The sequence below is a fragment of the Salvelinus fontinalis genome, chromosome 16 (assembly GCF_029448725.1).
Source record: "Salvelinus fontinalis isolate EN_2023a chromosome 16, ASM2944872v1, whole genome shotgun sequence".
Lineage (NCBI taxonomy): Eukaryota > Metazoa > Chordata > Actinopteri > Salmoniformes > Salmonidae > Salvelinus > Salvelinus fontinalis.
Window position 1 is genome coordinate 5,971,239 of NC_074680.1, and position 22,988 is coordinate 5,994,226.

The 22,988-nt window shown below is 41.1% G+C and overlaps 1 protein-coding gene across 4 annotated transcripts in view; it reads left to right on the forward strand.

Moving 5' to 3' along the window:
• si:ch211-266g18.6 (synaptotagmin-like protein 2) overlaps positions 1–22,988 on the forward strand; it is a 43,305-nt gene that overhangs the window by 11,063 nt on the left and 9,254 nt on the right. For all 4 annotated transcript variants that reach the window (XM_055864211.1, XM_055864214.1, XM_055864212.1 and 1 more), the window contains 7 exons: positions 7,009–7,070; positions 7,387–7,491; positions 8,401–8,573; positions 9,600–9,705; positions 14,755–14,916; positions 15,522–15,600; positions 17,604–17,703. In XM_055864211.1, coding sequence (XP_055720186.1) covers positions 7,009–7,070; positions 7,387–7,491; positions 8,401–8,573; positions 9,600–9,705; positions 14,755–14,916; positions 15,522–15,600; positions 17,604–17,703 — 787 coding nt within the window. The remainder of the gene's footprint in view (positions 1–7,008; positions 7,071–7,386; positions 7,492–8,400; positions 8,574–9,599; positions 9,706–14,754; positions 14,917–15,521; positions 15,601–17,603; positions 17,704–22,988) is intronic.

Genomic DNA, 22,988 nt, shown 5'->3' on the forward strand with positions numbered 1-22,988 from the left:
ACTCATCCTAGACAGGTTAAGTCGATCCAAACATTGTTAGCCTATAAAAAGCAAGTTTCCTTATTGTGCTGTAATCCTCTGAGCATGCCACCCACAACTCACACAGGGACTCGGCACTCCTGAGCGCATCCCTGATTTGGCTCGATGACTGGAATTCAATCAGCTCAGTTTGAATTGTAGCCTCATCCAGCGAAGGTATTGTTTTCTTAGCAAGGGAGAAAAATTCTCCACCTGGGCGGACTGTGAGAGGATAACGTACAAACGCAATGATATCCTTGGGCATGCTGTAGTCTTCAAATCTGGTGGAGAAGTTGTCCATGCTTGATGAAATCTTCCATCACCACTGTGACAATGCTGCAGCCTGGTCCCTCAGCCTGTCGTTTCTTCAGTGTGCTGAAGTGCAGTAGCCTTCCAGATGACAAGTCCAAATCGAACAACTCAAGCTTCCTAGTAAAAGCCTCAAATTTCTCCACCATGTCAACAAATGTTTCCGTCTTCCTTGTAACTGCAGATTTATCCCGTTTTGTAACGCACTTCTATGAGTAGTGGGTGCGGAGTCAGGCGCATGGAACAGAGGGTAAAGGACAATTGTTTTTTATTCCGGCGCAGGAAAACGGTCACGCCAAAACACCAGGCGCATAACAAAGACCGACACAAAAACAGGACCCAACCAGTCCGGAGAAAAACAAGAAAACGCACAACCACAAACACGAACAGAGGAGATAAGCCCGCACAAAAACCGGTGGGCCTCACCGGCTTAAATAGCCCAACTAAAACCTAAACAAGAAACAGGTGTAACCAATAAGACAAAACCAACAGAAAAGGGAGAAGGGATCGGTGGCAGCTAGTAGGCCGGTGACGACGACCGCCGAGCACCGCCCGAACAGGAAGACAAGGCTGAGTATACCCCACAAAGTTCTCCTCCACCGCACGAGCCCGGGTGGCGCAAAACCAGACAGGATGATCACGTCTGTGACTCAACCCACTAAGTGATGCACCCCTCCTAGGGACGGCATGGAAGAGCACTAGTAAGCCAGTCGCTCAGCCCCCGTAATAGTTTCAGAGGCAAAGAATCCCAGTGGAGAAAGGGGAGCCGGCCAGGCAGTGACGGCAAGGGCAGTTTGTCGCTCCAGTGACTTGCTGTTTACCTTTGCACCCCTGGGCCAGACTACACTCAATCATAGGACCTACAGAAGAGATGAGTCTTCAGTAAAGACTTAGAGACCGAGTCTGCATCTCTCACATGGATAGGCAGATCATTCCATAAAAATGGAGCTCTATTGGAGAAAGCCCTGCCTCCAGCTGTATAAATTCTAAGGACAATAAGGAGGCCTGCGTCTTGTGACTGTAGGTATGTATGGCAGGACCAAATCAGAGAGATAGGTAGGAGAAAACCCATGTAATGCTTTGTAGGTTAGCAGTAAAATCTTGAAATCAGCCCTAGCCTTAACAGGAAGCCAATGAAGAGAGGCTAGCACTGGAGTAATATGATCAAATGTTTTCGTTCTAGTCAGGATTCTAGCAGCCATGTTTAGCGCCAACTGAAGTTTATCCTGTCTAGGACTAGGGTGCCGCTAGCGGCACACCCCCCCCACCCCCACTGAAAAGGCAGAGCCGCGAAATTCAAAAAAAATATTTTTTTAAAATATTTAACTTTCACACATTAAAGTCCAATACAGCTAATGAAAGACACAGATCTTGTGAATCCAGCCAACATGTCCGATTTTTAAAATGTTTTACAGGGAAGACACAATATGTAAAGATGTAAATCTATTACCTAAAAACACATTAGCATAATCCACCATCTTTTATTTGTCCACCAACACCAGTAGCTATCACCAATTCGGCTAAACTAAGATATTTATAGCCCCTAACCAAGAAAAAAACTCATCAGATGACAGTCTGATAACATATTTATGGTGTGGGATAGGTTTTGTTAGAAAAATGTGCATATTTCAGGTAGATGGCATAGTTTACAATTGCACCCACCGTCACAAATGGACTAGAATAATTACAATGAGCAACGTGTTTACCTAACTACTAATCATCAAACATTTCGTAAAAATACACAGCATACACTAATCGAAAGACACAGATCCTGTGAATACAGACAATATTTCAGATTTTCTAAGTGTCTTACAGCGAAAACACAATAAATCGTTATATTAGCATAGCACATGTGCAAACATTACCCCAGCATTGATTCTAGCCAAAGTGAGCGATAACGTAAACATCGCCAAAATATATTATTTTTTTCACTAACCTTCTCAGAATTCTTCAGATGACACCCCTGTAACATCACATTACAACATACATATACAGTTTGCTCGAAAATGTGCATATTTAGCCACCAAAATCATGGTTAGACAATGGGAAATGTAGCCCAGCTGGTGAGAAAATGTCCGTGCGCCATATTAGACAGTGATCTACTCGTATACATAAATACTCATAAACGTGACTAAAAAATATAGGGTGGACAGCGATTGATAGACAATTTGATTCTTAATACAATCGCGGAATTACATTTTTTAAATTATCCTTACTTTTCAATACAGTTTGCGCCAAGCGAAGCTACGTCAAACAAGATGGCGTCCTAAGCCACTAACATTTTTCGACAGAAACACGATTTATCATAATAAAAATGTCCTACTTTGAGCTGTTCTTCCATCAGTATCTTGGGCAAAGGATCCTTTCTTGGGTCTAATCGTCTTTTGGTGGAAAGCTGTCCTCTTGCCATGTGGAAATGCCAACTGCGTTCGGGATGAACTGGAAGCGTGCCCAGAGATTCACAGCGTCTCAGAAATAAATGTCCCAAAATCGCACTAAACGGATATAAATTGCTATAAAACGCTTTAAATTAACTACCTTATGATGTTTTTAAGTCCTATAACGAGTAGAAACATGACCTGAGAAAGATTACTCCCTAAACTAATGCTTGGAACAAGTGCAGGTCGATGTCCTCCACGCGCATGACGCAGCTGGAAAAGAGTTCCTAGCTACAGGGTTTTTTAATTTATAGTGCCTGTGATTGCGCAATCGACCCCATTCAAATCGTAATCACGTAAAGGCATCCAGGGGAAGACGTAAGCAGTGTCCGTATACTCATAGGAATAACATTGGCCTTAAAACTGACTCCAGAACAGTGGCCAAAATTTCTGAAATCTGACTCCATGTCAGGGAAATTGCTGTAGAATGGGTTCTGTTCCACTTAGAGACAAAATTTCAACTCCTATAGAAACTATAGACTGTTTTCTATCAAATAATAATAATAATATGCATATTGTACGATCAATAATTTTGTAGGAAGCCGTTTCAAAAATTACACGATTACCATAAATAGTGACAACAGCGCCCCCAGCCTTAACAGGTTATTTAGTGCTTTATCCGGTAGCCGGAGAGTAGAGCATTGCAGTAGTCTAATCTAGAAGTGACAAAAACATGGATTAGCTTTTCTGCATAATTTCTGAACAAAAAGTTAATGATTTTTGCAATGTCACAAAGATGGAAAAAAGCTATCCTTGAAATATTCTTGATTTGTTCATCAAAGGAGAGATCAGAGTCCAGAGTAACACTGAAGTCCTGCACAGTTTTATTTGAGATGACTGTACAACCATCAAGATTAGTTGTCAGATCCAACAGCAGATCTCTTTGTTTATTGGAACCTAGAACTATCATCTCTGTTTTTTCCGAGTTTAAAAGTAAAACATTTGCCGCCGTCCACTTCCTTATGTCTGAAACACAGGCTTCCAGGGAGCGCAATTTTGGGGCATCGCCATGTTTCATCGAAACGTACAGCTGTATGTCATCTGCATAGCAGTGTTAGTTGACATTGTGTTTCCGAATGACATCACCGAGAGGTAGAATATATAGTGAAAACAATAGTGGTACTAAAACGGAACCTTGAGGGATGCCGAAACAAACAAATTGATTTGACAGAGGACAAACCATCCACAGAGACAGATAAGATCTAAATCTGTCAATCCTTTCCGTGTCCGGGCCGGGTGAGGTTTCCCGTGTTGAGTCAAATTAAGCCGAAGGCTCCACTCCTGGTGGTGCCCTTCCGTCAATTCCTTTAAGTTTCAGCTTTGCAACCATACTCCCCCCGGAACCCAAAGACTTTGGTTTCCCAGTGCTATGATGGGCTCTAAAACCAGACTGAAGCAGACTGTATGCATTGTTTGTCTTCATGAAGGCAGTGAGTTTCCGCGTAACAGCTTTTCCAACAATTTTTTAGAGGAATGAGAGATTCAATATAGGCCAATAGTTTTTTTTTAAATTTTCTGGGTCAAGGTTTGGCTTTTTCAAGAGAGGCTTTATTACTGCCACTTTTAGTGAGTTTGGTACACATCCGGAGGATAGGGAGCCATTTATTATGTTCAACATAGGTGGGCCAAGCACAGGCAGTAGCTCTTTCAGTAGTTTAGTTAGAATAGGATCCAGTATACAGCTTGAAGGTTTAGAGGCCATGACTATTAGCAGTGAGGGCTCTTCGATACTGCACGGTACAGTCTTTCCAAGCTAGTCGGAAAACTTCTAGTTTGGTGGAGTGCCATTTCCGTTCCAATTTTCAGGAAGCTTGCTTCAGGGCTCGGGTATTTTCTGTACACCAGGGAGCAAATGTCTTGTGACAAATGTTTCTAGGGATGTGACTGCATCTAGGGTATTACGCAAGTTTAAATTAAGATCCTCAGTTAGGAGGTTAACCGATTTTTGTACTCCGACGTCCTTGGGTAGGTGGAGGGAGTCTGGAAGGGCATCTAGGAATCTTTGGGTTGTTAAAGAATTTATAGCACGGCTTTTGACGATCCTTGGTTGGGGTCTGAGCAGATTATTTGTTGCGATTGCAAACGGAATTAAATGGTGGTCAGATAGTCCAGGATTATGAGGAAAAAAATTAAGATCCACAACATTTATTCCATGGGACAAAACTAGGTCCCTGTGGCAATGCGTAGGTCCGGAAACATGTTGGACAAAACGCATTAAGTCGATGATGGCTCCGAAAGCCTTTTTAAATGGGTCTGTGGTCTTTTTCATGTAAATATTAAAGTCACCAAAAATGTGAATATTATCTGCCATGATTTCAAGGTCCAATAGTAATTCAGGGAACTCACTGAGGAATGCTGTATACGGCACAGGAGGCCTGTAAACAGTAGCTATAAAAAGTGATTGAATAGGCTGCATAGATTTCATGACAATTTTTTTTAACCTTTATTTAACTAGGCAAGTCAGTTAAGAAACAATTCTTATTTTCAATCACAGCCTAGGAACAGTGGGTTAACTGCCTTGCACCTTGTCAGCTCAGGGATTCAATGTTGCATCCTTTCGGGTTGCTAGTTCAACACTCTAACCACTAGGCTACCTGCCGACTAGAAGCTCAAAAGACGAAAATACAGTATTACCTCCGCCTTTGCGGGATGCGCAGGGATATGGTCACTAGTGTAACCAGGAGGAGAGGCCTCACTTAACACAGTAAATTCATCAGGCTTGAGCCATGTTTCAGTTAGGCCAATCACATCAAGATTGTGGTCAGTGATTAGTTCATTGATTATGACTGCATTGGAATTGATTAAGTAACCCTATTTTTAGATGTAAGATATCGCGATCTCTTTCAATAATGACAGGAATGGAGGTCTTTATTCCAGTGAGATTGCTAAGGCGAACACCGCCATGTTTTGTTTTGCTCAACCTAGATTGAGGCACAGACACGGTCTCGATGGGGATAGCTGAGCTGAATACACTGACTGTGCTAGTGGCAGACTCCACTAAGCTGCAGGCTGGCTAACAGCCTGCTGCCTATGTTCATAGATAAGAGGAGAGCACCCCTCCAGCTAGGATGGAGTCCGTCACTCCTCAGCAGGCCAGGCTTGGTCCTTTTTATGGGTGAGTCCCAGAAAGAGGGAGGGGCAGAAAACAGTATTCAACCAGCGATTGAGTTGTGAGTGTCAGCTGTAGAGCTCATCACTTCCCCTAAGAGACAATTACTCAATGCTGACACATCTTTCTAGCTGAATTACACGCTTAAGCTATGTTGAGCCTGGTGACCTCTGGCTGTTTCATCCTAACATCGTTGGTGCCGACGTGGTAAAACAATATCCCTATACTCTCTACACTCGCCAGGTTTAGCCTTAGCCAGCACCATCTTCAGAGTAGGTTTTATGTTTGATAGCTCTGCCCCCTGGTAGACAGTGAGTGTATGATCGCTGGATAATTATGTTTAAGTCTAATACTCGTTGCTTAATGGGGAGAACCAGTTGAACGTTTCTGTCGGCTGAATGAGCGACACCTGTTGAGTATGCCAACAACATTTCTTTCCAGGAGCCTTGAGAAAACTGTCCGGCTGCGGAGACTGTGAGGGGGGGGGGGGAGATATACTACTATCTGTACTTACTGGTGGCACACACGTTGTTTCATCCTATCCTACGCTTAAATTGTCCTTGCCTAACGATTGCATCTGATGCTGGGCTTGCAACACACCTATCCTCACCATAAGGCGATAGTTCTCCTGTATAGTATGAGTACAGTGACTGCAATTAGATGGCATAGTGTTAATGTTACTACTTAGCTTCTGCTGATGGAGGTCCTGTAGAACCATGTCCAGATAAAGCGTCCGGGGTGAAAAAGTTGAATGAAAAAAAACGAAGACTTTTGGTAAATGTATTAAAAGTAAAAACGGAAAAGTTTGGCTGATAGCCAAGTAGCAACAAACAGCACTGAGACGAGTCTGGAAGTTGAGGGCCTTGATGAAAACCTGCTCCAGACCTCAAACTGGGGTGAAGGTTCACCTTCCAACAGGTCAACGACCCTAAGCACACAGCCAAGACAACGCAGGAGTGGCTTTGGGACAAGTCTCTGAATGTCCTTGCACTGTATCTGACACTTAGAGATTCGCTATACAGTTGTATGTTTTCAATCAAGGAAGTTCACATGCCAATTGAGGTAACATGCATATCACACCAAATGACAAACGGTTGTTTTTGTCTGTGTTTTTTTTCTCTCACTCTGGCTTAGAGCACCCAGCTCGGTCTCAGGAACCCCCTTCAGTGGTTGTTACACCTATGGACACCTGGGAGGTTAGACGTTAAAATACATTTCCAACAAAACAGATGAATAAATGCATTCTTCAACTATTTATGTACATATTCTGAATAATGGCTTTCACTTGTGGGAGTTTAGTAGTACTGGCATATAAACAACCAGAAAGATGGATGTGTTAACTCTTTAAAACATGCACGCACACACACTGATGCCTTTCATTCATGTGAGTTAAGTTGTCTAAATACATGAAATGTTGCACTTTTGAAAAGATATTACCACATACATGCACACGCCGGCTGATGGCTTTCATATGCCTTCCCTGACTTTTACTCGAACTCTAACCCTCTTCAGGATGAGGGTCTGGACTCAGATGATGACTGCAGCTCTGTCTCCAGCTATGGGTCTGACTTCTCTGCAAGAAGAGGTTATGGCTCCATTGCTTTGGGCCTCACTGGGGTAGGACCATTTTATGGACAGTTACCATAAATCTACCATTTACAACAACATACTGTAGTCGTTTTGGAAGATATGGCTTGAATAGCAAGATATTAGCTGTCCCGTGAAATATTTGTTTTAATACTTTGTCTATTTTATTAATCTTTCTTTTTCTTTTCACATCAAAGGTGAAATACAATCATACTGTATGACTTTTCAAAATACTTGACACAGCTCTTGATTTTGCAGTTCATAATTGCATCATGTTTTAAACTATTGCAATGATTACTTAAAACCCCCAAAAATGATTGCTTTATTTAGGCCACCTTTTCCCCAAAAAGTTACGAAATACTGAAAGTGAGGCTTAACCCTTTTTTTCAAATGCATATACTTGATACCATTTGAAAGGAAACAGTTTGAACTTTGTGGAAATTAATGTAGGAGAATTTAACATATTAGATCTGGTAAAAGATAACACAAAGAAAAAAACATGCATTTTTTCCCCCCTCATCCTTGAAATGCAAGAGAAAAGCTCACAATGTACTGTTCTAAGTTAGGCGCAATTTCGATTTTGGCCACTAGATGGCAGCAGTGCACCTGCAAAGTTTTGGACTGTTCCAATGAACCATTGCATTTCCCCCAAAATGTTGTATGAAGACTGCCCAAATGTGCCTAATTGGTTTATTAATACATTTTCAAGTTCATAACTGAGCACTCCCCTCAAACAATAGCATGGCATTCTTTCACTGTAATAGCTACTGTAAATTAGACAGTGCAGTTAGATTAATAAGAATTTAAGCTTTGGGATCCTGTAGAGGTTAATATGGTTGTGTTTGGTAATCCTTCCATTTCCAAAATGACGCCTGAAGAACATGCTTTGTCTCCAAATGAGTAGCTTTGAAATGTCCCTCTCCTGTCCTCTTTTGTCAGCGCACTGGCAGTCTTCTGAGTGTGTACAGTGAGGCGGGGGACTTTGGGAATGTGACTGTTCGGGGGGCAGTGGAGTTCTCGCTAAGGTACAGAAATGCAGAGGAGCTGATCGTCACAGTGGAGCAGTGTCAGGACCTTGCCTACGCCAACCCTCGCAAGCAGCGCACTGACCCGTAAACTCAACACACCACGCATGCATGCACATAGACACACAAATTCAGACCAATATTATAGTAGTTAAATCAGGTGTTTTAAAGATGCACTATGCAGAAATCGTTCTGCCATTTCCTGGTTGCTAAAATTTTAATAGTTAGCCTAATTTCAATTTATGTGACAAGACAAGCAAGTATAGTGTAGAGAATTATTGTACCATCTAATTTGCTGTGAAATATATTTTCCATAACCCAATATATTGTATTTGCAGCTGGTGTAGAAAACTGAACGTTTAAGACCCAAAAAGGAGAAATTGTGCACATAGAACAGATGTACCGCTTCTTAGACTTGCTTTCAATGAGAATGACAGATCTCCACTTACATTTCTATGTGAATTTGGTTGAGTCGCCCAAAAAGTTAAATATTGCAGCTTTAATTGGGGTCTCCAGAACCTACAACAGGTTTAAAAAAAGAAATATGAGCCAAATAATAAGTATTTAGTAGAGTATTAGATCAGTTTATGTTAAATATTTTTAAGGGGTTAGAATGGGAAGGAACCTTTAAACTATGGTCATTGTTGTGTAGAATACAAGATGACTCGTCTCCCATGGCATCAATACTATAAGTAGTTCACTATTGAACAACTTGATGTTAGATGGTTCCTCACCCTGAAAGTCGTCTATGGGCCAGGATAAACTGTAATCCAACTGTAAGCCACTACAAACTTCAGCTAACTTTAGCCACCACAACCTAACAATCAATGGAAGTTATGGGAGACAAATCACCTTTAAGTAACATCAAACCAATTATGGAGTTGATTTTATTTCAGGTGATTTTGACATTATGTTTTTTTCAACTTGCTCACATGTCCCCATCACATCCATTGATTGTTAGCTTGTGGTGGCTGAAATTTGTAGTGGCTGTTTTAAAGAAAACGTACGTTTATTTTAGCCCATAGACTACTTTCAGGGTGAGGAACTATCTTACATCAAGTTGTAAAATAGTGAACTACTCCTTTAACAGTATAACTCCTGTCTCCTGTGCAGATATGTGAAAACCTACCTCCACCCTGACAAATCCCGCCATAGCAAGAAGAAGACCTCCATCAAGAAACGCACAATCAACCCAGTTTTTGGTGGAGAGACACTGAAAGTAGGTTTTTCCATATTGTGAGTGCTTCCCGTATATTTTATGAATTAATTTAGCATGAAAATGTACTTGGGAAAGTTACGCATCTCTTAGCCTATAAAAATCAATCTTTCATGGAATCACACATGAAAGACACCAAATTAAAGCTACACATGTTGTGAATCCAGCCAACATGTCTGATTTCAAAAATGATTTACGGCGAAAGCACACCAAACTATTATGTTAGCTCAGTACATAGCCACAGAAAAACACAGCCATTTTCCCAGCAAAAGATAGTAGTCATAAAAAGTAGAAATAGAGATAAAATGAATCACTAACCTTTGATGATCTTCATCAGATGACACTCATAGGACATCATGTTACACAATACATTTATGTTTTGTTCGATAATGTGCATATTTATATCCACAAATCTTGGTTTACATTGGCGCCATGTTCAGAAATGCCTCCAAAATATCCGGAGAAATTGCAGAGAGCCACGTCAAATAACAGAAATACTCATCATAAACTTTGATGAAAGATACATTTTTTACATAGAATTAAAGATACACTTGTTCTTAATGCAACCGCTGTGTCAGATTTTAAAAAAAAAACTTTACGTAAAAAGCACTGTTACGCACGCCTCTGAGAAGAGGGAACGCAACTCCCTGCTACAACTCAACTCTCTGAAGTGCAAGAGGTATGGACTGTAGGTGCGAGTAAGGATGACACAAAAGCAGATTTTACCGTTTACTTGGATTTATTTTCTTACACAGTAATATGGGGAAAAGGGGCTGGACGGAACCAAAGCAAAGAAAGTAAATATCAAAGTTCCCCCTCTCCTATCTAACCTGCCTACCCACTTAACTTACCTAACTTAGCACCGTCTGGTGCCCTAACCAAAATACAGGGGGTGGTCCGCCCAGGTCTTACCTAGTGTGCCTAGACAGTAAATATACTACGGGTATATGTATGCCCTCGGGCCTCTTGCCTAAGCACTCCCAAAGTGCCTTCTCCTTCCCCCCTGGGAACAAATGAAACAGAGTAATTATTAATGATTTCACAAACACTCAAACACAGGACATAGAAAAACTGCTACCAACAACAACAGTACATACCAAACTTTCTGATACACAACCAACACTATATCACAATCAAATTTTTCTCTCTCTCCTCTCTCAATCTTCACTCTCTTGGGCAGAACACTGGCTTTTATCTTCAGGTGGCAATGGTGATTAGAGTCAGCTGCTTCTTGACGAGGGGGGCGGGGTCAGCTCCAATCACCAATTAGCCTGGGGTTGACCAATCAGCTGGTTGGGGAGTACTTCAGGAAGCCATCTCCTGAAACACACACTCAAATACAAAACAGAACACAGAAACTGGGGAACGTAACAAGCACACCATGCAACAATCTGAGTCAACAGAAATACGAAATTACATCATAAATATTCCCTTACCTTTAATCATCTTCATCAGAATGCACTCCCAGGAATCCTAGTTCCACAATAAATCGTTGTTTTGTTCGATAATGTCCATTACTTATGTCTAAGTAGCTACTTTTGCTAGCATGTTTAGTGCAAATGTCCAAACGCTCGCGCAGATGGAGGCGAACTCGGACGAAAACTTCAAAAAGTTATATAACACAGGTCGAATAAACTGGTCAAACTGGTCAGGATGTTGTTATCATATATATCCAATAACGTTCCAACCGGAGCATTCCTTCATGTCTGTAGAAGTTATGGAACGCAAGGCGATATCATGAGGAAAGCGCTTGACCAGGAACTGGCATTCTGCCAGACCACTGACTCATTCCCCTCCCATCCGGCCCCACAACACAGCATAAGCTTCATTCCATGTTCTACAAACTGTTGACATCTAGTGGAAGACGTAGGAAGTGCAAACAGATCCATATCTTACAGGGAATTGAATCGGCGATGAGTTGAACATTGACCAGTCTCAGAATTCTCACTTCCTGTTTGGATTTTTTCTCAGGTTTTTGCCTGCCATGAGTTCTGTTATACTCACAGACATCATTCAAACAGTTTTAAAAACTTCAGAGTGTTTTATATCCAATAGTAATAATAATATGCATATATTAGCATCTGGGACAGAGTAGGAGGCAGTTCACTATGGGCACGCAATTCATCCAAAAGTGAAATTGCTGCCCCCTATCATAAAGAAGTTAAGAACAAGTGTATCTTTAATTCTATGTAAAAAATGTATCTTTCATCAAAGTTTATGATGAGTATTTCTGTTATTTGATGTGGCTCTGCAATTTTTCCGGATATTTTGGAGGCATTTCTGAACATGGCGCCAATGTAAACTGAGATTTTTTTATATAAATATGCACATTATCGAACAAAACATACATGTATTGTGTAACATGATGTCCTATGAGGGTCATCTGATGAAGATCATCAAAGGTTAGTGATTAATTTCATCTCTATTTCTGCTTTTTGTGACTCCTATCTTTGGCTGGGAAAATGGCTGTGTGTTTTTTGGACTTGGCGGTGATCTAACATAATCATATGTTGTGTTTTCGCTGTAAAACATTTTTTAAATCGGACATGATGGGTAGATTAAAAATATGTTTATCTTTCATTTGCTGTATTGGACTTGTTAATGTGTGATATACATACTTATGTCATGCAATAAAATGCAAATGAATTACTTAAAAATCATACAATATGATTTTCTGGATTTTTGTTTTAGATTCCGTCTCACAGTTGAAGTGTACCTATGATAAAAAATTACAGACCTCAACATGCTTTGTAAGTAGGAAAACCTGCAAAATCGGCAGTGTATCAAATACTTGCTCTCCCCACTGTATGTCGTCATTCAGCCACGACTCGGTGAAACATAAAATATTACAGTTTCTAATGTCCCGTTAATAGGATAGTCTCGAGCTCATCCAGATTATTCTCAAATGATTGCACACTGGCCAATAGGACGGATGGTGGAGGCAGGTTTTCCACTCGCTGACGAATTCTCACAAGACACCTGGATCTGTGTCCCCTGTTTCGGGTCTCTTCTTCATGCGAATGACGGGGGGGTTGGGCATGGTCCGGTATCAGCAGTAAATCCTTTGCGTCTTTTTTGTCTATCACATCTGAAAATGTTGTTCTCCGCAATGTCCTTATCCATAATCAAATTATTCAGCCAGGTCTGTGAGATAACCAGAACGTCAATAGCTAATCAAAACCACTAGATGGCAGTAGATTACTTTAACATATTGTGACCAGCATATTCCTATCATTGCTGTTGCCATCTAAACTCAGCAAAAAAATAAATGTCCTTTCACTGTCAACTGCGTTTATTTTCAGCAAACTTAACATGTGTAAATATTTGTATGACCAAAACAAGATTCAACAACTGAGACATAAAATGAACAAGTTCCACCAGCATGTGACTAACGGAATAATGTGTCCCTGAACAAAGGGGGGGGGGGGTCAAAATCAAAAGTAACAGTCAGTATCTGGTGTGGCTGCATTAAGTACTGCAGTGCATCTCCTCCTCATGGACTGCACCAAATTTGCCAGTTCTTGTTGTGAGATGTTACCCCACTCTTCCACCAAGGCACCTGCAAGTCCCCAGACATTTCTGGGGGGAATGGCCCTAGCCCTCACCCTCCGATCCCAGACGTGCTCAATGGGATTGAGATCTGGGCTCTTTGCTGGCCATGGCAGAACACTGACATTCCTGTCTTGCAGGAATGGGACCTTCTATAGACAGGTGTGTGCCTTTCAAAATCATGTCCAATCAATTGAATTTACCACAATTGGACTCCAATCAAGTTGTAGAAACATCTGAAGGATAATCATTGGAAACATGATGCACCTGAGGTCAATTTCAAGTCTCATATCAAAGGGTCTGAGTACTATGTAAATAAGGTATCTGTTTTTTATATTTAATACATTTGCAAATATAAAAACATGTTTTCACTTTGTCATTATGGGGTATTGTGTGTAGCTTGCTGGGGATTTTTATTTATGTAATCAATTTTTGAATAAGGCTGTAACATACCAAAATGTGGAAAAAGTCAAGGGGTCTGAATACTTTCCGAAAGCACTGTAAGTTATGATGAACTTCATAGGATGGTGAAAGTTCAAGGTGAATGAATATTTCCAATTTGTAAGTCGCTCTGGATAAGAGCGTCTGCTAAATGACTTAAATGTAAATGTAAAGGTGACGAGCTCAATTGATGCTCCTTTCCAATTCATATAGTGGGTCTTATTCTGGTGACATTATCGTCGATGCTTGGCAGCCGTTTGACAACTAAAAATAATCTTGCTCTTTTGTCCGTAATAATCTCATCAGGTAGGCTGGCTGACCCGCGTTCTATTTGCGAGCTGTTGGCTAGAGCGCACATGCCAATACCAGAGTGGGTACCCTCGCCATATAACACAATTATTTTGTGAGAAAACCATTAGTACAGCTTTAAAAAAATTAATTTGGTACATTTTACTGCAAAAAGTATTTTTTTTTTTCTGCAACAAGTCAATTTGATGGAAACGTCGCTGGTGGGGAAATACCGATTTTATGCGGATTTTAGAATATTAGCATGAAAATCTGAAGCCAATTGCATGGAAACCTAGCTAGTAACAGGTCATTTTTATTTGATTCTAATGCTGCAGTGATAACAAGTGGGACACTTTGAAAATACTACGTGTACCCTGGAAGCAACAGGTTTTGTGCATTTACATGCTTTGAACTAATTGAGAACGCAGATAGGCTAATGGCTAACAAGCTGCGTTAACCATAAACTATTATAGTGTTAAAAAACCATGCAATAGATTGCATTTTGATAAATAATGTTTTGTTGTTGCGTTTAACTGTCAAATTCTGTTACCGAGGTTATTTCCTTAGTAGTTGAGTTCATCGTGTGCTAGAAGTCAGATCTAGTAATTAGTAGTAATAATAATCACTAGTAATTATGAGTTGGACGGGCTTTCAAGTGGATTATATCCTCGTATTTATGAATTTACAAGATGTTATGAACGCAGCTTATCCTCTTAACACTTTTATTTCATTTTTCTGTGTGTAATACAGTTTTTTTTGTATTCCCCTCTCCAGTACAAGATGATGATGGATGATCTGAAAGGCAGGACACTGAACCTTTCTGTGTGGCACAATGACTCCAGAGGGAGAAATGTCTTTCTGGGGCAGGTAGACATTGACCTTAAGACCTGGGACTGGGGGCATGAGACCCTTACCTGGTACAACCTACAGCCCAAGGTAAATAGCATTTACTGCATAGAAGTTGTGGAATTTATACCGAAAGAAACATCACAAGGCAGCTTAGTACATTGCCTCCCAGGCGTTGAGGTCAACCCCATTTTAATGTAGTCTTTTCAGGTGGACTTGAAATGTAATTAATGACAAAATGACTTTCAAAGAGGATTCTTTTCAGTTCAATCTCAATTCACTTTCTGAATTGCCTGAAAAGCCTGCTTATTTGACCCACCACTGACCTGAGCAGATCTCTGGTAAGGAGGAGTTTCTTGGAAATAAACCACAACACAAATATTATTGTAGAACATGTGTTAAAACCCAGCTGGACACCACCTCTCCCTCCCTGACCAACACTGGCCCTGATATAGAGATGAAATGGTATGTGCAGTAAGAGATGAGTTCATCCTTTATTGATCCCCGAGGATAGATTAGTTTGTCGACCTGACAAACCCACAATAAGATTAAAAAAAAAACATCACAAGACATTAAGAACAACTATTGGATATAATGTATGTTTGTGAATGTCTTGGAAACAAAAAGCAGTAAGAACAACACTCAATTATAAATGCCTGTGTGTTAAGTTATCATCCACTTGTTTTTATTTGCAGAATCCTGGCGTTCAGGACTCTCCTGAATATCATGGACTGTTGACAGTAGCACTGAAATATATTCCCCCTGGCTCAACAGGTACTGATATGATATGCCTGTCTCTTTTGTGCATGGGATAGCATTATGTTATGCTAGAAAAATAGTGACAAACAAATCATGTTTAAATCACTTTACTGAGCCAAAACATTTAAAAAATATATGTATACAGTACCAGTCAAAAGTTTGGACACGCCTACTCATTCAAGGGTTTTTCTTTATTTTTAGTATTTTCTACATTGTAGAATAATAGTGAAGACATCCAAACTATTAAATAACACACGTGATCAATTATTCCCTGAAAATGTTAAACAAATCAAAATATATTTGATATTTTAGATTGTTCAAAGTAGCCAGCCTTTCCCTTGATGACAGCTTTGCACACTCTTGGCCTTCTCTCAACCGACTTCACCTGGATTGCTTTTCCAACAGTCTTGAAGGAGTTCCCACATATGCTGAGCATTTGTTGTCTACTTTTCCTTCACTTTGCGGTCCAACTCATCCCAAACCATCTCAATTGGGTTGAGGGCGGGGTCATCTGATGCAGCACTCCATCACTCTCCTTGGTCAAACCGGTCTAATGTCCATTACTCATGTTTCTTGGCCCAAGCAATCTCTTCTTCTTATTGGTGTCCTTTAGTAGTGGTTTCTTTGCAGCAGTTCGGCCATGAAGGCCTGATTCACGCAGTCTCCTCTGAACAGTTGATGTTGAGATGTGTCTGTTACTTAAACTCTGTGAAGCATTTATTTTGGCTGCAATTTCTGAGGCCGGTAACTCTAACTTATCCTCAGCAGCAGAGGTAACTCTGGGTCTTCCTTTCCTGTGGCGGTCCTCGTGAGAGCCAGTTTCATCATAGCGCTTGATGGTTTTTGCAAATGCACTTGAGGAAACTTTAAAAGTTCTGGAAATGTTATGGATTGACTGACCTGCATGTCTAAAAGTAATGATGGACTGTTGTTTCTATTTACTTATTTGAGCTGTTCTTGCCATAATATGGACTTGGTCTTTTACAAAATAGGGCCATCTTCTGTATACCACCCCTACCTTGTCACAACACAAATGATTGGCTCAAACGTATTAAGGAAAGAAATTCCCTAAATTAACTTTTAACAAGGCAGACCTGTTAATTTAAATGCATTCCAGATGACTACCTCATGAAGCTGGTTGAGAGAATGTCAAGAGGGTGGAAAGCTGTCATCAAGCAAAGTGTGGCTATTTGACGAATCTCAAATCTCAAATATATTTTGATTTGTTTAACACTTTTGTTTACTTCAATGATTCCATATGTATCATTTCATAGTTTTGCTGTCTTCACTATTATTCTACAATGTAGAAAATAGTACAAAGAAAGAAAAACCTCTTTAATGAGTAGGTGTGTCTAAACGTTTGACTGGGACTGTATATTTAATCTTTATTTTAGGCACGTCAACAACACATGTAGTGCACATTTTGCAGACCTCAATCAATTAGTGTCATAAAACAATTATCAATTTTTCCTACTAAACCGCTTCCTCCCCTAGCGATTTCACAATCTACAAAAATACAATATCACACCTATCTCACAATCTACAATTATGGTGCCACTCTGCACACACAAGCTTGTTAGCTAGCTAGCTTAAAGGACATTCAAAGTTCCCTCATAGAAGCTGCTCCTCCTAGGTATACTTCTGTGGACCTAATTCATATAATGCATGGCATAATGTGATGCCCAGCACTTCAAGCCTCCTCCTCAACCCTCTCTTTCTGTCTCCCCACACACAACATTTGAGTTACATCTTGCACCATAGGCTACACATCATCAAAGATTGATTTCACAGGTTAAAAAAGGAACAGAAACTAACAATATAAACCGGTACTATTTTGGGGTTCAAACCGGTCGGAACAGTGGAACGAAACCAAACCGGTTGGGAAAATAATTTTGGTTCCAACCTCTGAAAAAGACTAGATTAGTTAATAGTCGTGTAGTACATATTGAAAGACATGTGGGACACTGAATTAGCTCTCTGATCATCAATATTGGATATTGTTCCCCCTCTTCTTGCAGGTGATGACAAGATTAACTCAGGGGAGGTCCACGTGTGGCTGAAGGAGGCCAGAGAGCTGCGTAAGCTAAAGCCTCAGGGTGTCGACTCCTTTGTGAAGTGGTGAGTAGAAGACAGGTTTAATAGAATGGCGTCTGAGGCATGTATGGTCACATACACGAGTTTAGCGGGTGTAGCAAAATGCTTGTGTTTCTAGCTCTGACAGTGCAGTAATATCTGACAAGTAATATCTAACAATTACACAACATATACCCAATACACACACATCTAGTAAAGGAATAGAATTAAGAACATAAAAATATATGGACAAGCGATGTCAGAGCGGCATTGAATAAGATACAGTAGAATAGTATAGGATACCACAATTTCATATGAGATGGGTAATGAAAGATATGTGGACATTATTAAAGTGACTGGTGTTCCATTTATTAAAATGGCCAGTATATACAGTTGAAGTCGGAAGTTTACATACACTTAGGTTGAAGTCATTAAAACTCATTTTTCAATCACTCCACAAATTTCTTGTTAACAAACTATAGTTTTGGCAAGTCGGTTAGTACATCTACTTTGTGCATGACACAAGTCATTTTTCCAACAATTGTTTACAGACAGATTATTTCACATATAATTCACTGTATCACAATTCCAGTGGGTCAGAAGTTTACATACACTAAGATGACTGTGACTTTAAACAGCTTGGAAAATTGCAGAAAATGATGTCATGGCTTTAGAAGCTTCTGATAGGCTAATTGACATCATTTGAGTCAATTGGAGGTGTACCTGTGGATGTATTTCAAGGCCTACCTTCAAACTCAGTGCCTCTTTGCTTGACATCATGGGAAAATCAAAAGAAATCAGCCAAGACCTCAGATTATTATTTTTTGATCTCCACAAGTCTGGTTCATCCTTGGGAGCAATTTCCAAACGCCTGAAGGTACCGCACTCATCTGTACAATAGTACGCAAGTATAAACACCATGGGACCACACAGTCGTCATACGGCTCAGGAAGAGATGTCATTGTCTCCTAGAGATGAACGTACTTTGGTGCGAAAAGTGCAAATCAATCCCAGAACAACAGCACAGGACCTTGTGAAGATGCTAGAGGAAACGGGTACAAAAGTATCTATATCCACAGTAAAATGAGTCCTATATCGACATAACCTGAAAGGCCGCTCAAGCAAGGAAGAAGCCACTGCTCCAAAACCGCCATAAAAAAAGCCAGACTACGGTTTGCAACTGCACATGCCGACAAAGATCATACATTTTGGAGAAATGTCCTCTGGTCTGATAAAACAAAAATAAAACTGTTTGGCCATAATGACCATCGTTATGTTTGGAGGGAAAAGGGGGTGGCTTGCAAGCCGAAAGAACACCATCCTATCCGTGAAGCACGGGGGTGGCAGCATCATGTTGTTGGGGTGCTTTGCTGCAGGAGGGACTGGTGCACTTCACAAAATAGATGGCATCATGAGAAGGAAAAATATGTGGATATATTGAACAACATCTCAAGACATCAGTCAGGAAGTTAAAGCTTGGTCGCAAATGGGTCTACCAAGTGGACAATGACCCCATGCATACTTCCAAAGTTGTGGCAAAATGGCTTCAGGACAACAAAGTCAAGGTATTGGAGTGGCCATCACAAAGCCCTGACCTCAATCCTTTTGAAAATTTGTGGGCAGAACTGAAAAAGCGTGTGCGAGCAAGGAGACCTACAAACCTGACACCAGCTCTGTCAGGAGGAATGGGCCAAAATTCACCCAACTTATTGTGGGAAGCTTGTGGAAGGCTACCCGAAACGTTTGACCCAAGTTAAACAATTTAAAGGCAATTCTACCAAATACCAATTGAGTGTATGTAAACTTCTGACATACTGGGAATGTGATGAAAGAAATAAAAGCTGAAAGAAATCCTTCTCTCTACTATTATTCTGACATTTCACATTCTTAAAATAAAGTGGTGATCTTAACTGACCTAAGACAGGGAATTTGTACTAGGATTAAATGTCAGGAATTGTGAAACGGAGTTTAAATGTATTTGGATAAGGTGTATGTAAACTTCCGACTTCAACTGTACGTAATAATGTAAGAAAATTCTGGGCTAACAATTCTTTGAAATAATACATTAATAAAAAACAGAATACTGCAGTTTCCTCCGAGCAAGAAGCGAGGCAGCCGTCTCTGACGACGTCATTTTCACTGTGTGTGTGTCTGTGTTTGTGTGACATATTTTGTCTCAATTAATACTTTAAATGTATTTATTTAACCTTTATTTTGACAGGGAGTCATGCTGAGACCAAGCGCGCTTTTGTAGACGAGCCCTGTAATTTCAAAAATATACACATCAATACCGATGTGAAATGTAAACCAGAGATAGAAAACAATCATAGAAAACAAACATATTCTTCAGGAAAAAGGGTCTCAATCAGTCATCTGAATTTACTCAATGCCATCCTGGATTAAATAGGCTAAATGACCAATTGGTGAGTGAATTATCTTCACTTTATGCCCTACAATTTGCAAACACTCTGACGAGACCATCATGTCAATACCACCAGGAGCTTGGTCTCTCTCTGCAACTGCATTTGTACCACTCTCAAACGCAATTGGGCCTACACTTGATGGCATACTTCCAAAATATCTAACTTTTGAATGACTCCACTCGTTTTATTGACAATGGTGCTCCGCCAAGCCCTCACACATTGGGCAACTGAGATATATTGTTATGCTTTTATTGTTGGTCTCTGGTAATGTGCGAACAAGCCCTGGGCCTGTAGATACCCTGCAATCTCTACCGACTCCCTATGATTTTCGAAAACAGAGCAGGTTTTGGCCTCTTGTATGTTAATCTCAGAAGTCTATTTCCAAAAATAGACATGATTAGAATATGGGTCAATTTCGACAAATGCAGACAATGTTTTTATCAGAAACTCTGCTAAAGAAATCTGTGTCAAATAATGATATTTTTTAAAGACATTTTAGAAAGTTTGATGAGCAAGCGTTCTTACATGATCTGCACCATATTTACAGAGTATATAAGGGACTGCGTAACTGGTGGCAGGGAAGTCAGGCTCAGGAGAGCAAAACTGAGTAATCAACGGAGCGGTTTTATTCATAAAACCACCGGTAACCAGAACCACAAACAAATGGGTACAAAACCCGTCGCGCACCAGAGAAAACGTGCACTTACAATAAACAATTCCGCATAAAGACATGGGGGGAACAGAGGGTTAAATACACAACATGTAATGAGGGAAATTGAGACCAGGTGTGTGTGAAAAGACAAGACAAAACAAATGGAAAATGAAAAGTGGATCGATGATGGCTAGAAAACCGGCGACGCCGAGTGCCGCCCGAACAAGGAGAGGAACCGACTTCGGCGGAAGTCGTGACAGAGTAAGTCTGATTCCCGATGTTGACACTGCCTGGGACTATTTTTGTATGAAATTTTTGTCCATTTGTGATAAGCATGCACCCGTGAAGAAAATTTGAATCAGTGGAAGGGACAATCCCTGGTTTTCAGATAAATTCATTAGAAATGAGATGTCTCTTGGGCTAAAGCTAGACATACAAACGCTCCTGTTGACTGGGCCTCTTTCAGAGTGCTAAGAAACAAATGCACAGGATTGCAAATCAGATTTCTTTCTAAATGCAGTCACAGAGAATCTAAACAACCCTACCAAGTTCTGGAAGCTAATCAAATCAGTGCCGGGTTCTAATGGATCCTCTGGCCTTCCTGACCATTTAATTATGGATTCTAATGAAATGAAGGATAAAGCCAATATTGAAGGAGTTTTGAACATGCACTTCATATTTGCTGGTTCAGTTTTTGATAATAGTGGGGCCCAGGCCTATAGTGTAAGCTCTGTTACAGTAAACTATGATATAGGCCCTCCTCTGAATAATTGTAACTTTGAGCCTGTTTCTTATGCTGAGGTCGATAAAGCACTAAAAGCAGTAGACACTAAAACATCTGCAGGTCCAGATAACCTGGATCCCTACCTCAAAGGTAGCAGCTGGTATTATTACTGAACCTGTGGCTCACATTTTCTCTTGACCAATTCCATACCCAGCATTTGGAAATCAGCTGATGTCCTCCCAATGCTAAAGGTTTGGTGTCACGTCTACTCCTTCTCCTCCCCTCCTGTGTACGACGTCGCCAGAGTACTAACCACCGGTCCTGGGATTCATCATTACGCACACCTGGTATCCATCATTACGCGCACCTGTAGATATTTAGGATACTTACCTTTAAGTTCATGTTATATCGCCACTGTTAAGCTGTTTCGTTTTCATGTTTGTTGTTTTATTAAAATATTCACCTGCTTCTCGACTCACAGCGGCATTGTTACAGAATACCGACTCAAACTATGGAAGCAGCAGGAAATTCTAATATCTCTCAGATGGTCAGTGAACAGCGTTATCTTCTACGTCAACACCATGACCAGCTGGCACAACTGGGATCGGCTATGGAGGAGGTTCTTCGCAGTGTGCAATGTCTCGAACACACCCAGGAGGCGTTCCCTTCATCCAGCGCAGGTAACTCTACAACCAGTCGACCCAGTGAGTCAGCACATTCAGCAACCTGCTCAGGTCAGAGATGCCCATTTATCCAATCCTATATAAATATGATGGCACACCATCCAAATGCCGTGGCTTCCTACTTCAGTGCTCCCTCTATTTTACGCATCAGATGGGAGCGCCCACCACCGAGCGGTCCAAGGTTGCCACGATGATTTCTCTACTAACTGGGCGGCCGTTGGAATGGGCTACGGCCGTCTCGGGGGAAAGGAGGAGCTTGATTCTTATGAGGGGTTCATGGCTCTGTTTACCATTTATTTTTAATCATCCCCCAGAGGGCAGAGAGGGAGGTGAGCGGCTACTGCAATTACAGCAGGGGAACCAGACGGCTGCTGAGTACGCGCTCACCTTTTGGACAATAGCAGCATCCAGTGGATGGAATGAGCCGGCGCTTCGCACGCCATTCAGAAGAGGACTGAGCGAGGAGATCCAAACAGAACTGGGCTGTCGAGACAATCTCACCTTGCGATTGCCATCCGTCTGGACAACATACTTCGGGAGCGCCGGTACTCTCATCGTTTCTCTCCCTCCCTCAGTGAACACTCGAGCCTGAACCCATGTAGGTAGGGGTCACACGCCTCCCCACGGCAGACGGATACAACTGGGGCTCTGTTTGTACTGTGGACACGAAGGGCACAAGCTCCAGAGGTGTCTGGCATGTCCGAACCCAGGATCCACAAGAGTAGAGGGCAGTCACGTGATCTCCACCCCCTGGGGCAGGAGTGAGTATGCCGTCTTCATCACTGTCTGCTAGGCTCTTTTTGGTGTCCATCACGCTAGCTGACTGTCGCTCATGTACTGTGTCTACA